This window comes from Panicum virgatum, chromosome 8K (assembly GCF_016808335.1).
Source record: "Panicum virgatum strain AP13 chromosome 8K, P.virgatum_v5, whole genome shotgun sequence".
NCBI lineage: Eukaryota > Viridiplantae > Streptophyta > Magnoliopsida > Poales > Poaceae > Panicum > Panicum virgatum.
Genome location: NC_053143.1, coordinates 32,029,447 through 32,044,587, shown reverse-complemented (window position 1 = coordinate 32,044,587; position 15,141 = coordinate 32,029,447). Strand labels below are relative to the sequence as shown.

Genomic DNA, 15,141 nt, shown 5'->3' with positions numbered 1-15,141 from the left:
AATAATATTTTTTCGTTGAATAAGCAATTTAATTCAATGGAAAAGAGCTTTACAATTTTGTATTAAGGAATAATATTATTTCATTTTTATTTATATTATTTGGCAAATTTCACACTAAAAAATTTACATAATGAAGGATGCATCATGCTGCAAAGCCATTTCTACGAATTAAACATTAAAATATAAAAGGTCCGAATATCCATCACATAACATGATTAATTATACATTGTCCATTACACAACATGATAAATTAGAAGGTCCAAATTAAAATATAGATCAAGCTAAATGCTAGCTAGCTAATACAAACTAACGTGACCTTTTGACCAATGCCTCGTGAACTGCCTTGCGAAGTCTCGGCGCGAAACGATCATATTCCGCCATCCCGGACGCTTTGCGTCTAGCATTATATCGAGCCATTAACTCACCATCATCATCAGTACCATGCAACTCGACATTAAATTCACAGTGAAATTTGTGACTTCCTTTTGCAAGTGCGAAGTAATGAAAAGCTTTCTTAATCCAACAACAAAAACGACCGCTAACAAGACCAACACGCTCTTCAAGACGGAACTCAAGCGAATGTCCGGTGCGCTTCAATTGATTGCGTACCGCTGCCCGAGCAGATGCACGTCGCTCGAAGGCATCATGTTGCAAAGTCATTTCTAGGAAGTAAATATTACTTACAGCTCATTATGTCTCATTAAGAAGAAAACATTAATTACTCATGTCTGTTGAAGCACTAAACTACACTATTTCAAAAATAAAACTAATGTCACTATACATGTAAAAGTACTGAATAAAACTAATTTAAAAAAAATATAAAACTAATTCAATAATCATCATGTCTGGTGAAGCACTAAACTGCACTATTTTTAAAAAATAAAACTAATTTTAGTACACTTATCAAATAAATGTAAAAAACCTGAATAAATTCTTAGAATTATAATGAAAACATAAATTCTAAACCCTAATTATTTTGACACTCTTCATTTCGAGGCGAACATGTTGTTCCACGCCATACGGGATGCGCAATCAAGATTCGCAGCTTTGTTTCAAGCTCACTTTCTTTAAAACCATCGAGAAGTAAAAAAATATTTGTTTCAAAACATGTCTATGTCGTTAACCTCGACCCTGCGGTGATGACACTGCCATTCGGGGCTAGCATCGATATCCGCAACACGGTGCGGTACAAGGACGTGATGGAGTATGGTCTTGGTCCGAATGGTGCCATCCACACCTTGCTCAAAGGTGAGGATTTCTTCACTGGGACCAAGGCCGTACTGCTTCATCATGTCCTTATACCGCACCGCGTCGTGGATATCGATGCTAACCCCGAATAGCAGTGTCATCATCGTAGGTATAAATACATCATTAGAGTGCCAATATAATCCATTAATAATTATTCAATTACCAAGTATAAATCTTAGTTTCACTTTTCAATAATTATTCAATTTGACATTTCACATACACATAAACATTCAAATTGCAAATTATCTATAGTATACATGTATAAAACCATTTCACTTGAAAATAATTGAAAAAATTATTATAAATTACCCACATTCAACCTATCCAATAAACCTTCTCTCAAATTCAAGTCATCGGTTCTATACATCTCAAACCCATGCATAAATCAAAAAAAAATTGTGCTCATCCTCACTATTTCTAAAAATCACAAATTTCTCTAATGGTGAAGCATAAAACAAAACATGAAGACCATCAAAAAAGAGAGAATGAAGTTGCAAACCTTTGGCGCACTTAGATGAGTGGAATCCCCACAAAACTTGAAAAAATGGCAGCACCTCCTCTCTAAAACGCCATGGAGAAGAAGAAGCCCGAGCTCTGTCAAATGTCTAGCTCGGGCTCGGGGAGAAAGAAGTTGCGCTGATTTATAGTAGGAGTATAAGTACCGGCTGGTGGCTCCAGCCGGTAGTAAACCTCTACATTTTGTATCGGCTGGAGCCACCAGCCGATACTAAATGAACTCGGCGCCATTTAGTACCGGCTGGTGGCTCCAGCCGATACGAAATGGTCGCTAGCTGTTGCGCGCCGGTGTCGGTGGCAGTCTTTAGTGCCGGCTGGTGGCTCCAGCCGGTACTAATCGGCTCCGCTGTCGCTTAGGCCCGGTACTAAATGGCCACGTTAGTACCAGACCAAAGCATACTCACTACACACAGCAAAAACCTAGCACACGGCAAACATCCTATTTGCTGAGTGCCTGCCGCCAGGCACACCGGAAATAGCAGCTCCATTAACAGCCGTTGACATTTGTTGTGTGCCAAGTCAGGCACTCGGCAAACCAAAAATTTCGTCGTGTGTATTTTTTATTTGCCATGTGGGTCATGTCAAGCACACGACAAAGCTTTTGAAAAAATGTTGATTCTGCCCTCCCAACTTTTTTTGCTATCCATGTACTGTACGTGGTATTCCATGTTAAGTGTTGGTATATTTCTCGGTCTTTTTACTATATTTAATTATTTTATTTCATTAAAATGATTTTTTGGGGATAAGTCAAATTTGAACTGCAATTGTTTTGAATAATGGAATATAATGAATCAAAAAATGATATTCACGTTATGAAGTCCAATGTGAGGTCTTATCCATGAAATGGAAGAAAATTTCGAAGATCTTTCTCACGAACCATGACCACGAACATGTGGCCGAATCGTTTTAAAATTCTATAAAAAACAAACCAAGTCTGAAAATCATAAGATTTGTCGTGGTATCATGATTTCATACGCGGTGGCTAAGGTAAAAAATTTAGAAGGTTTCGCACAAGTTATCACATATGCTCCTTACAAATCAAAGCATCTCCGGAGAAGATCCATGGAGTTGTGAAGAAGTCGTTCCGATTTCGAGTCAAAGTGACGGTCGAATTCGGGTTTGACTACAAAACTTTTTGTATATGCAATAGATAATTTAGATTGTTTCATGCCAATTTTTTTTTGCAATTAAACAATCACTATGTAAGAAACGCCTTATAGGCGACGTGCTTTAGGTGGCAGACGGTCTGCTCCCACTAGGTTGACTGTCGGCCGGTCAAGATGTTCGAACATCCAAAATGTCTGCATATAAGTTTGGACGTCCGAAAAGAGCTACCCGTTTGAACGTTAGCCAGCGGACTGTCCTCTGGACCGTCTGCCGTTGTTAGCCTGCGGACTATCCGCCCACATAGGCCGGACCGTCCGCCGTTGGGACATACATGCAGACGTTTCGGATGTCCGAATGTCTTGACTGGCGGACGGTCCGCCCGGTGGGAACGGACGGTCTGCCACCTAAAAATGTGACAAAGTTATGCAAACATGAAATAGTGGAACAAATTGAATGGTAGGTAAAAAAATTATGTCGTGTGCCTGATAAAGGACACACAGATCAAGGCGCATGGCAAATGACCAGGCTTTACCGTGTGCCCTTGATCTGGCACACGATATAGTGAAATTCAAATTTTGTAAATGACCTTAGATGGGGAAATAGCCAAAATAAAAGTTGTAGATCTTAAAAAGTTATGAAAGTTTGTAGTAGACAACTTTTTTATTTGAATTCGTTTAGGGTCTCAAACAAGCAATTTATACTCGGTTTAGTATAATATGAGGAAAACCAAAACGGACTCTAGACACAAGTCACAGAGTGATGCAGTGGTAGAGGGGGTTATGCATGAGGGGGAGGTCACCATTCGAATCCCGCCGGACGCGTAGCGTGTGAATATTGCGCGAAAAATGCCGCAACTTGCCATTTGTTTCAGGTTTTTTTTTCATTCAAATTTTGCGGAGTGTTATTTTTTGCCGAGGGCCATCTTAGCACTTTGCCATGTGCCTGAAAAAGGGCCCACGGCAAAGGTGGCTTTGCCGGCTGGCATTTGCCTTGAGCTCTTTGCTGCCGTGTGCTACAGGCTTTGCCGTGTGCTAGGCACATGGCAAATAAGCTGAATCCCGCTGTGATGGTAAATTTTCACAAAAGGCGTGATTTCTAGCCACAATAACTATTCATTTCAGTCCAAATGTCCTGAATTATAAGATAGTAGGGTGGTTTGAATTTCAAATTTTGAATCAAGATTGAGACATTTTGATTCATAGCCCAGTTACTAAATACACTGATAACAAACATCCGGAAGAGCTATGTAAGCATTAAGTACAACAATACGTGCATCACTCGTTCAGGCAAGCATAGCTTGATCAAGAAGACACTGTCTGCAAGCTGAACTGCCATAGCTTCTTGGCCAGCTCAGCATCTGAAGCTTGTAAGCTCGGGCTGGATATGTTACAATCGGCGAAGTACTTTCCACTTATCCCCTTCACTTGAGGATGCATCGCCACATAGCATGTCGTTGCGGCACCCTTTAGCAAAGATAAATAATGAGTTAATTAGGGTCAATCCATGTTCCGGCAACAAGGGCGGCAGTAAAATAAGAGCTGAGATGAATGCCTACCTGTTCAACTCTTCTACATATGATTCTTCCAATGGTGTTAAAAAACGCTGTAAGAATAGTGGGAACAGTCACAAATTAAACATCGTTACAACCGGAGCTCCAGGCTACAAGCCAGAAATTATTTGAGATATTTGAATGTGTTGGAAGCCCTTTGTGGTTTTCAAACAATAACATCGACCGTTTGGATTGAGAAAATTACCACCGACAATAGTCCTGTCCCTAAAAATGTTAGTCATGATGACACCAGGATGAACGGCATTGGCTGAAATATTCACTCCTTCCTCCTGTTCCATGAAGATAACTCCTCATGTTATTAAACAGCTCATGCATCCATATATATAACAACTTCTATTCAGTGTCAAAGAGCTAATGTACCTTGAAAATTCGTGATAATTCATTGGAGTGAAGAATATTGGCAAGCTTGGATTGGCAGTAAGCAATAAAGTCATTCAAACTGGGTCAAAACAGATAACAAACCTTTTGGTGTTACTTATGCAGCAACATTCCAAATTTTGGGAGAGAATTCAAATTGATGTCGACTGGATTACCCGGAAGGATCATGAATTTTCTCAAAGCATATCCCTTCAGGATAAGTCATCATGGCATGCCCTACTGACGTCACATTGACAATCCGTCCCTCGGTGCCGCTGTCCCTACATGTGCTCTTCATGTTCTCCAATAGGAGGTTTGTTAGAAGAAAGTGACCTGTATGCATTCAAGCCAAACGCTACTACAGTATCAGGAATCATTCTCATAGGTCATAATTCAGAGGAGCAAGTATAAATACGAACAGTCAGCAAGCTAAGGAACACCTTCTACAGGCAGGTAAACAAGAGATGCTGCAGAAAGAATTTGGTTTGAATAATTTGCGCAGAGGACACACCAATGTGATTTGTTGCGAAATGCAGTTCCAGGCCGTCGCAGGAACACGTGCGGTTCCTTGTCAGAACTCCAGCGTTGTTGCTGCCGAAAAGAACAGTCAGGACTGTTAGTGTGAACAGATGTGAATGTGATCTGTCATCCTAAACTAATTGACAAAGCAGTCATTTTGGACCTTGATTGGAGGTCAAAAATCTCTAGAACACACTAAAGGGGGTGCCCCCCAGTGTGCTGTGCTCAACTATATAAGGGGATGAAACACCAGGGCACAAAAATGTCCTAGTGACTGCCCTAAGGCTCTGTCCACTACAACCCAATCATAAAGGCACAAGCAGCACTGGGAAAGGCTTCTCCCATGCCCTAAGGCGGCTACAAAAAAGAAGACAAGAAGAACATAGGAGAAGTGACGCTGGGAGCTCAAAATTAAGGTATGAAACCCTAATCTCAGCTCCCTGATGTGGTTCACTCTTAGCCTAGTGATCCTACATATCTAACAATGGCACCAGAGCCATCTAGACCTAAGATTGAACCCTCTTAAGTGTTTAATCTCATGCTCCAATTCATGTTCTTGCCCTAAGATTAAGCCCAAAATACACTGTTCGTCTGTAATTATAAGATTAAGGGCCCTAGGGTTTCGGTTCTAGCATTAAAGAAGGAGGGGAATTGAATCAAGTAAGTACTAATTGTAAGAAATTCCCAAAAATCCCCAAAATCCGAAACCCTAGCTATAGGAAAAATCCCCAAATTTTCCCCAAACTCACGAACCCTAACCCTAATCCTAAAGATGTAAGGGTGTGTGGGGTGATGGTGGCTTACCGGACTGAATCCCGAGCTGCTGTGCTCGTCACCGGTGTCAGTGACGTCGCCGCCATCACCCGACGGCTTTCGGTACGCGACCTTGGATGTCACGGGGCCACGCGCCTCCCGTGCTCGCCGTGGCCGCCGGCGTCATCGCCACTGCAGTCGGAAGACCGGCCACGGGCCAGATCTGCTCCTCCGCCGTGGATCCCATGGATTTCGCGCGCGCAGGAGGTCAGGATTAGGGCACCGACGAGCGGTGCTCGACGGAGCTGCACGCCGGCCGCGGCCGTGCGCACCTCCGGTGAGCAGAGCTCGACGGCGCCGCTACCTCCTCCGCCGCGGGCCGCGTCGCCGGCACCGTCACCCTCCGCTCACCCGCAGCCGCCAGTGGAGAGGAGAAAGGAGGAGGGGAGAAAATGGTTAGGGTTTAGCGGGGGGGAGCGCCGACGCAGCGGTTTTGATACGCGCGGCGCGCGATGACGGCCGTCGGATGTGCATCCGACGGCACGCGTGCGACGCAGCCACCTCGGGCCGGCGGGAGGCCAGCGGGCGCGGCAAATTCCCAACCCAGGCCCAGGTTTTTGGGCCTGGGGCCCGGGAAGGGAAAGGCGGCGGCCAAAGTGGACCGGGCCGAAAACGGCCTGGGCCGGAAAATGAGTGATGGGCCGAATTTTAATTGGTATTTTCTTTGGAAATTAAGACATATAAATTGGGCTTCATATTAATGGGCCAAAATAATGATGGGCTAAATTCAATGAAGGGCCGGAAATAATGTCAAAATTTTAGAATGTTTTTCTCCTCTAATTTTGAACTTTGGGCTGCATAGTAATGGGCTTAAAAGAGCCTTTGGGCTAAGATAATATTGTTTTAGGCCATAAATATGATTTTGATTTTAAATATTATGAGTATGTATATTATTTCATGTTTAATTTTGAAGATATTTTATTGACTTTTAGCAAATAATAATTAGAATAATAAGTTCTCTCATATTTATTTTATGATCTTTACATATTATGGCTATTACATAAAGCTATTGTTTTACGTGTCATAAGTAATGTTTTAATTAAGGCCAAAATTAAGTAAAATTATGGTAAATTTATGAATAATTAAGTTTTTTGCTTAAATAATATTGTTTTGGGCCAAACTTTATGGAAATTTTCTCCATTAATGATTAAGTATTTTTCCTTATGTTTATGATTAAGTATTCTCATTATGCTTTAATACTTCACTTTATTTCTAAAGTATTTTATTATGTTTATATTTTGCCTTAGCACAATTTATGTCACAATTTAAAAAAATTATGAAATACTCTCCAATTAAATTGGGATTATTTTCAGTGAAGTTTTAAGTCTATTTGAAGTATTATTTGAAATGTTTATGGTCCAATTATGATGATGAATTACTTTCATTATGAAATTAAGCTATCTGCCACATACTTATGTGCCACTTAAATTGAGGCTTAATAGTAAAGTATCTTATGACCCGTAAATATTATCAATTATGTGAGCATGTTTTACTCACAAGAATTGATATGCCCATAAGTTAAGCATGAAGCTTAAGACCCATTTTTGGGAAAATCAAATAATAACATCTTTTAATGGCCAGTCCTCTAAGAAATTAAATAATGGCCCATATTTGGTTGATGTCATTAATACTTTTACTTACGGTTGGAAAATGTGCATTCCATTAATAATAACACTAAGGAATCACTTATTGTAATGATTGGAATGCACAAATTCTAATAATTAAGTGGCTTTAACTTATAATTGTCCTAGATTGGAATCAATCCAACGGGATATTTTTTATTCAAGATCAAAATTTCAATGTTGATTCATGGTTATATTCTAACCAAAGTTGTTTACAATCATGGGTTATCATGATTTAATTTATTAATAAAGTATATTATTCTTAAGCCATACATACTTAGTGAGTCCAATTTTGGACATAAATCTTAAAGCTGGCTTTTGAATATTTTCTTAATTGTGCCACAAATAATGTTGATAAGAATACTAAAGTAATATATGAGGACAAATTGAGTTTATTTTAATAAAGATGTCCTCTGATAAATAAATATTTGCTTAAAAGAGTCTCGGAATATCATGATTAATTGACTTGTAGCTACATACTGACCAAAAGTTGTTTGTAGTCATATGTCATTCTCACCTCGAAGATTATGATTAATTTTGTGACTCATGACTATATACCGACTAAAGTTGTTTATGGTCATGTGTCACTAAGATTAATTAAGTTACTAAGTTGCCAGCTCTTGAGCAATATTGGCATAATCATAAACTGAGTTTTATCAGATTAAGCTAATACTGACTGATATGAATAATGAGAAATTATGTCAATGCATATGGGTCATTTTCAATAAAGTTTCCGCTGCAAAAGAAATAACACTCTGGTTAAGTGTGGCATACGTTCATCATTCTAGCCAAAGCTGATTGGTGAATGTGTGACTACAAAAATTTGTTATTCCGGTTCATCTTCTAGCCAAAGCTGATTTTGAATCGAAGTAATGAAAGGAGTTTATATCTAAAACTAAGTGTGGCTTGTGTTTATCATTCTGGCCAAAGCTGATTGATAAATACCAATTCACAATACTTTTGTTGGTCTTAATCCACTTCTGGCCAAAGCTGATTTGGGTTATGATTCAACAAAAGATGTTTTATGCACATGAAATTAAGTGTGGCTTGTACTTATTCTTCTGGCCAAAGCTGATGAATAAGTACTAGTTCACAAAATTCTGTTGTTCTTTTCTATTTCTGGCCAAAGCTGACTTTGACTGATTCAATAGAAGAAGTTTGTGATGATGCTTGCTAAAATATTCTATAAAGCATCACATGCCTCTAAAGATCAAAACTAATGAGTGGCACTAAGCACATCTGTTTCATGTATGCAAAATCAAACTTATGAATTATCCCTATTGATGATAAGAATTAATTAAGTCATAAGTTTCTAATAAAGATTGTTTTAAATACCACTATCAGAAGCGAAGTGGTTTTACCTGCACCTCATTGGTTCTTGAGATTATAACTAAGATGACACATACAGGTGTCATAAGAGGTGTAGTTCCCACTAGAAAAGTTAAATACTAAGAATATTAATGAGAAATTAATGATTTTTATTGATCATCAATACCTAATAGAAAAAAAATTAAAAAAATTAAAAAAATTAAGATAAGTCACTTATGGACAAATATCAGAATAAAAAGGAGCAATCCCTCAATTCTGGATAAATGTAAGAATCAGGGGAAGTAATCCCCAAGATAAGTATTTATTAAAGCACATTTGATATTAGTGGTGAGTTGTTTCCTTCATATCAATGAAGGCAAGATAATATGATATGGCTATGGGCATCATTAAGCTCAAGGAAATAAGACTAAGACAAGGTAATAAGATGAGTCTCTAAGTAAGAAAAATACTAAATTTTAAAGAATTGTATTTATGAAAAGGAGGAAAATGTCATTACATTCTATTAGTATAAAATTATATTTATTTCCAATGTATACATTCATGTTATTTTTATATGTTGTAACAAGGATAAACAAATAAATAAATAGAGGTTCTTCGAAATATGGTACTATTGCATAGACCACATTTCGAGGGGGAGAGTGGAACCTTCATTAAGAAAATATTTTCCACCTCTTTATGTCAGGTAAGAATTAAATATTGAGAAAAATATTAAGATAACTTTATCATGTGTTAGTTTCTTATGTGTCATTTAATTAACAATGTTATTCTTATTCTTATTATGAGCTATATGCTAGCCTTAGAACTGAATACTATTTCAGTATCATATCTCACCACTAATGTCGCTAAGTTGAGAATTAGATGGGAGCTCTAAAGCAAGGAAAAATATTATTAAAGGAAATATAAGCAAAGCTCACTTATGAATACTTGCTTTAGCTCCTTGTGGCGCCTTTGTGCCCACTTGAAGATCTTTGATCAATCCCACTATGTGAAAGGGATTGATTATGTCATAAAGATTGGATGACACTCGTTGCTCATCATTTGAAAAATTATTGGAGTCCATAAGTGATACATAAGTACAATAAGAAATAAGTTATTAAACAATAGGGATATTGTGTACATAAAGATCCAGATTTTCTTTTATCTGGATACTAAGATTGTCTTGGTGATATCTCTTAAGTTTTGAACAATAATGTTCACCAAGATAAAAGGTCCAGGAAATGGGTTGATTCCCATTAAGAGTAATAAATTTTTCCTCGAAAAAAAACACCATCCAGTCCTCTTCCCTCCCCGTCGCTTCCAGCCTCGTTCGGCTGCACAGGCCCAGCCGAACGGCTGATTAGCCCAGCAGCTTTTCTGTTATTAGCGTCATGTATTTCAATTTCCAACAGGCTGAATCAGCCGGTTTGAACCGGCTGAAAATTTCTGATGGTTAGCGGCTGAATGGCTGGCGCCTCCAGCCCAGCCAAAAACCAGCATCAGGGCCGAATGCTACAATCCGCGTGCCTCTGGACTTCCGCCGCCGCCACCGGTCCCTACATCGGCAAGCTCCCCAGCTCTGGCGCTCACCTCCAGCTCGCCGGAGATGGCCGGATCTGGTGGATCCGGCTCCCCTCTACCTCTCCCACCCCCTTCTTCTTCGTTATCCATCCATTGGAGCATCCGCCGGCGCTCCTTCCCTAGCGGACGCAGTCGCAGCCGCGGCCAGCCAGGCCGGCACCGTGGCTGGCCCTGCGGCTCCTCTTGTTGGCTCCTTGTCGGTGCGGCCGGCGGCGCCGCCTCCAGCCGGGGGGGCGGCCAGGCTCGTGGCCTCCAGGCAAGGGCGCGCGGCCAGCGTAGCAGCTTCCAGCAGGGGGCACGGCCAGGCATGCGGCCTCCAGGCAGGGGCTCCTCCCTCGGCGCTCTGAGGACCACCTGCAGCAGCTCCGCCCGCGCCGACACGAGATCTTCGCGGACCACCGCGCCACCTGAATGGAGGCTGCCTCCCTCCGCGCGCGGCCTCCCACACGCCGCGGCCACCAAATCGCTTCCTATCTATCCCTCTGGAGTCAAGAGAGACCACCGCTGCACAACCGTATGGACGCCGCTGTCCCTGGCCTGAAGTCCAAACGATGGTGCCATTGCCACCTGTCCATGGCCTGAAGCCCAAACGTCGCCGTTGCCCATGGATACAAGTCGAAGCAACGCCAGCCGCCGGCCACGCCGCGACTACCGTCGTCGTCGCCTCCGGCAGCACACATGGTCATGGCGCCTCCGGCAATGTCACCGGCGGCGGCATCCACGTGCACCACGCCACGCCGCACCTCCATCTTCATCAAGTGAGTTTATTCATCTGATTGTTTTCTAGATGTTCCTATACTTATCGTTTTCTTAGTGGCCTCCGTTAGGCTGGCATGGTGTGGACATGCTGCCGAACTTGATTGATTCCTTTATGGGGATGCATCCGGACTGAATTGATTTCTTCTCTTTTGTTTTCCCTATTGATGCTCTGGTCTTAGGGAAAAATAAAAGAACATGGATACTAGAGAGTAATTGGGTCCCTATTTGTTGCCTCTTTAGAGGGATGTTTGTGTTTGCAATTGTGCAGTTCGACCCAAAGTAATAAATTGAATAAAAAGCTGATTTTAACTGTGGTTAATACTCTTATCCAAAGTTAAATGGTTCAGGAAAGTCAATTAATGAAAGCAAAAAATAAATCTAAAAATGTAACTACTCTGGAAGAATGGAATCATTTATTCTTTTCTTTGCTTTTAATTTCAATTTGTCTCACCTCTTTGTGCAGATTGTGGAACAAGAAGAAAGGACAAAAGAATGGCATATCAGAGCAACCGGTGAGCAAGCACAATTTTCATGCAAATGCTTCCTCTTGCAAATGCCTCTACTTTTTCAATTTTCATGCTGTATAGTTTTGATGCTTAATTCTGTAATTTGAATCAGAGGAATAGAGGATGCTTCTTTGTGTGTTCTCTCCAACTCTCCCACTAATATTATTCCAATTCTATATACCTAATCCTTAACAGGCTACATCACGAGTTCATAACTGCTACATGTTGACTTCCAGCGACTGAAGAATCTGAACACAAATGATTGCTGCAGAAAGACAATGCTCATGGTAAAATATAAATTCCTGCATCTGAGAGCTTATGCAAGTTCAGAACCAACCTTATCTCATCCAAGTTTTTGCATTTTTACAGCTCAGTTCTGATGTATTCCCTCCATTATTCTTCATTTGCATTCACTGATTACATAGGTATCCTTATGAAGAATTCTTGCCTTGAAGATCAGCTTCTGTGTATGCGATGAATACTCTGATTCTGCTGAGTAAAACCATCCTTCTAGAGGTATGGAAGTTTTTTTCACATGGAACTTGCGCTATGGACACACATTCTAACTGGTTACATATGAAAAAGTCACAAATCTTTTTCCCTTCCTAAACCCTATTTTTAACTTCCAGAGTTATATTACACACGTACCTCGCTGCAGACATAGCACTCCTTTTTTGCTGCCTTGTCTTTCACATAGTGGAGCTCCTCCCCCATCCCTGAATTGTGATATTGGGTCCAGCACTAGTGCGAGTATGAACACCAGATTGAGTACCTTGGCACTTTGATGTGGAGCGTGGTTCTGCGGCAGGTTGGCACAAATGCTCAGATGCGAATTGCCCTGAAGTGGCTGGCAGCAATGCTGGTCACATCATGGTGAGTTTGCTGGTGAATAACCATTTGCCGATTTTTGTTGCCTTGTGTTATCTTGAAGTTATCTAGAGTCCTATTCATGAAAATTTCCCTTTACTGAATTTTCTGGGACTTGTCAAGTTAAAAAATGGAGGGAGTAGTGATTCAGTTCCATTTACATTGTTTCATTGTTCTGCTTCTAAATTGTATCCCTATATATTCATGACGCTAACCTAAATGCTGCTGGCAAATAAATTCAGACAATATAAACCTCCTATATGCACACCTATTAAGTTTATCCGTTGACTTTTTTTTGCTATATATTTTGAATGGAATCATTGACAAGTAAAAATATTTTGATGCAAAAAAAAACATTCAGGCAAAAGGGGTTCCTATATGAGCTTGGTGTACATGCTGTGCTGAAACTGATGTCGAGCCTCGACATAGCAATTCAGGACAAGATGTGAGCAGAGCAACCATGGTTGTATTCAATCCTTTCTATCTCATGTTTCTGGTGTGCCTTGAAATCGTGGTAAGATGCTTGATTCATATGCTATTGGAAAAATATGCTTTGGTTCCATCTGATTTTGAACTATCAATCAAATGGCATGATGTATTTATAGGCAGCAAATTATCACGGAAATGTGCTCCCTGTTCACTTGAAGGAGCCACCGGGTTTCAAGTATTGAGACCGGGTGCGGGATGTCTGAACTTGGTAGTCATATAGATTTGATTGTCATTTAAAAATCACATGCCCAAAATGTGGAGTAAAACTGATGAGACCAAATAGAGATTTTCAGAAAGATATCAGCATAAGACATTCTCCTTTTTCCCTTTATTTTTGAATCCAATGCTTGTTTGATAGTCATTGTTCAGATCAATGCTGTAGACTCTTCAACTTTGCACAACTGTGTAAGTCATCAAATTGTCTCTTCTTTCTTGAATTGTGCGCAGAGATCAAAACTGCTAAGGACTTATAGATTGGCCGAATGATGAATTTGCACCATTTCTCTACCTGGTGCATTTCACTAACACGCGCTGCTACCTACCGCCTTTTGGTCATTTATTTTTTTAATACCAAATGTTTACCATAGCAAATGTCATTGTAGCGTTAGCACGGGCCGTATACTAGTTTAATATTTTGCTGGGCTGTGGTGGGCATCATAAAGTATATCAAAAAATATATTATAAATTTTTTATCATTATTTTTCTTATAATTTTGGATTGTAAGGGTTAATTTATTTTTAAATATCATACCCCATCAAAATTATAATGAAAAATTCTTCAGATAGTTTTCTAAAATATTCTATGATGTCCACTATCATTCATCAAAATTTTAACTTAAAACTTCACTTGTGTGTGGATACACAAAAAAGATAAATCTTATTAAGGGGTTAATTTGACCAAATGATATAGTTTAGGAGATAAATTGAACCAAAAAATAGTTTAGGAGGTTATCCAGACGCCGATCATACTTTATGGAGTAATTTGAACTTTTTCCTTCTTCAAAAAATAAAGTAGATATTGGCCCCAAGCACCTTACTGAGCAAGATAGCCTAACTGGACAGAAATTTTGTGACACCATATGGCCCTATAATTAGAAGGCTGGCTCATGCATATTCAATCAGGCTTTCTATTTTGATAAATGCTATTGTGACGATTATTCTTTTACTTTATTGAAATTATACCACATGGGAAAAACTAATATGACAAGAGATTTGATAGTTGTAAATAGTACAAATTGAAATTATGTAACAAAAACAATCAAAATGCATAATAGGAATATTTAAAAATTATACAAGAACAACTATTATTTTGGAATAATAAATTTGTACTGTTGAAACAATGCACAATACACCATGCAACGTTTGAGCAATGGTATGTGAACAATCAAGCAAAAACTAATACCACATCAAAATTTCAAAACATTTATTAAATAATAGAAATTAAATTATGTACAAAGAATAATTAATAAAATATATAACAGGTACAACTAAATTATTCTATTGGAACAAAGCATAACATACTATGGAACACTCAATCATGTGAACAGTCAAGTCGAAACAATACAACATGAACAATTCAAAATGTGTAAATAGTAGAGATTGAAATCATGTAAGAAGAACAATTAAACTATATAATATGAATAATTTTAAAATTATGGAGGAATAATTAAATCATCTTATTCGAATAAAAAATTTTACTGGAAGAACAATTCATGATATAGCATGGAATCCTAAATGAATGGTATGTGAACAATCTAATTATGTTATACCAACGATAGATTATATTAAAAATAAACTTATGCGTATTTATTAAAAAGTACTGCAAATGACCTTAAACTTAAAAAATGAAGATACACAATAAAAGATATAGTAGAAGAAAAAAA

General features: G+C 39.3%; 1 protein-coding gene and 1 long non-coding RNA gene across 5 annotated transcripts; one reads left to right on the top strand and one right to left on the bottom strand.

The window, feature by feature from the left end:
• Window positions 1-3,967: 3,967 nt before the first annotated feature.
• LOC120644420 (short-chain dehydrogenase TIC 32, chloroplastic-like) lies at window positions 3,968-10,312 on the bottom strand. 2 transcript variants are annotated; one of them, XM_039921047.1, is made up of 7 exons: window positions 9,996-10,312; window positions 5,310-5,389; window positions 4,975-5,131; window positions 4,802-4,880; window positions 4,626-4,710; window positions 4,427-4,473; window positions 3,968-4,334 (listed from the first exon to the last, which is right to left on the bottom strand). In XM_039921047.1, the coding sequence occupies exons 1-7, from the start codon at window positions 10,139-10,141 to the stop codon at window positions 4,173-4,175; spliced, it is 756 nt and encodes a 251-aa protein (XP_039776981.1). In that variant the 5' UTR covers window positions 10,142-10,312; the 3' UTR covers window positions 3,968-4,172. The 2 variants fall into 2 exon arrangements, with proteins under 2 accessions (XP_039776981.1, XP_039776982.1); XM_039921048.1 differs by having other exon boundaries at window positions 6,122-10,142.
• Window positions 10,313-10,477: 165 nt separating this feature from the next.
• On the top strand, window positions 10,478-13,696 carry LOC120644421. 3 transcript variants are annotated; one of them, XR_005663739.1, is made up of 6 exons: window positions 10,478-11,396; window positions 11,861-11,909; window positions 12,099-12,190; window positions 12,329-12,419; window positions 12,533-12,776; window positions 13,132-13,696. It is a non-coding gene; the product is annotated as an uncharacterized LOC120644421 (long non-coding RNA). The 3 variants fall into 3 exon arrangements; XR_005663738.1 differs by having other exon boundaries at window positions 12,329-12,776; window positions 13,132-13,284; window positions 13,376-13,696; XR_005663737.1 differs by having other exon boundaries at window positions 12,329-12,776.
• Window positions 13,697-15,141: the final 1,445 nt, after the last annotated feature.

Bases quoted from the DNA above. Each gene is read 5' to 3' on its own strand.
- LOC120644420 (XM_039921047.1), bottom strand. From the start codon at position 10,141: ATGGACTCCAATAATTTTTCAAATGATGAGCAACGAGTGTCATCCAAT. The intron at 4,711-4,801 runs GTACATTAGCTC...TTCATGGAACAG, and splicing joins AATTATCACGAATTTTCAAG to GAGGAAGGAGTGAATATTTC. The intron at 4,474-4,625 runs GTAATTTTCTCA...CTATTCTTACAG, and splicing joins GGACAGGACTATTGTCGGTG to CGTTTTTTAACACCATTGGA.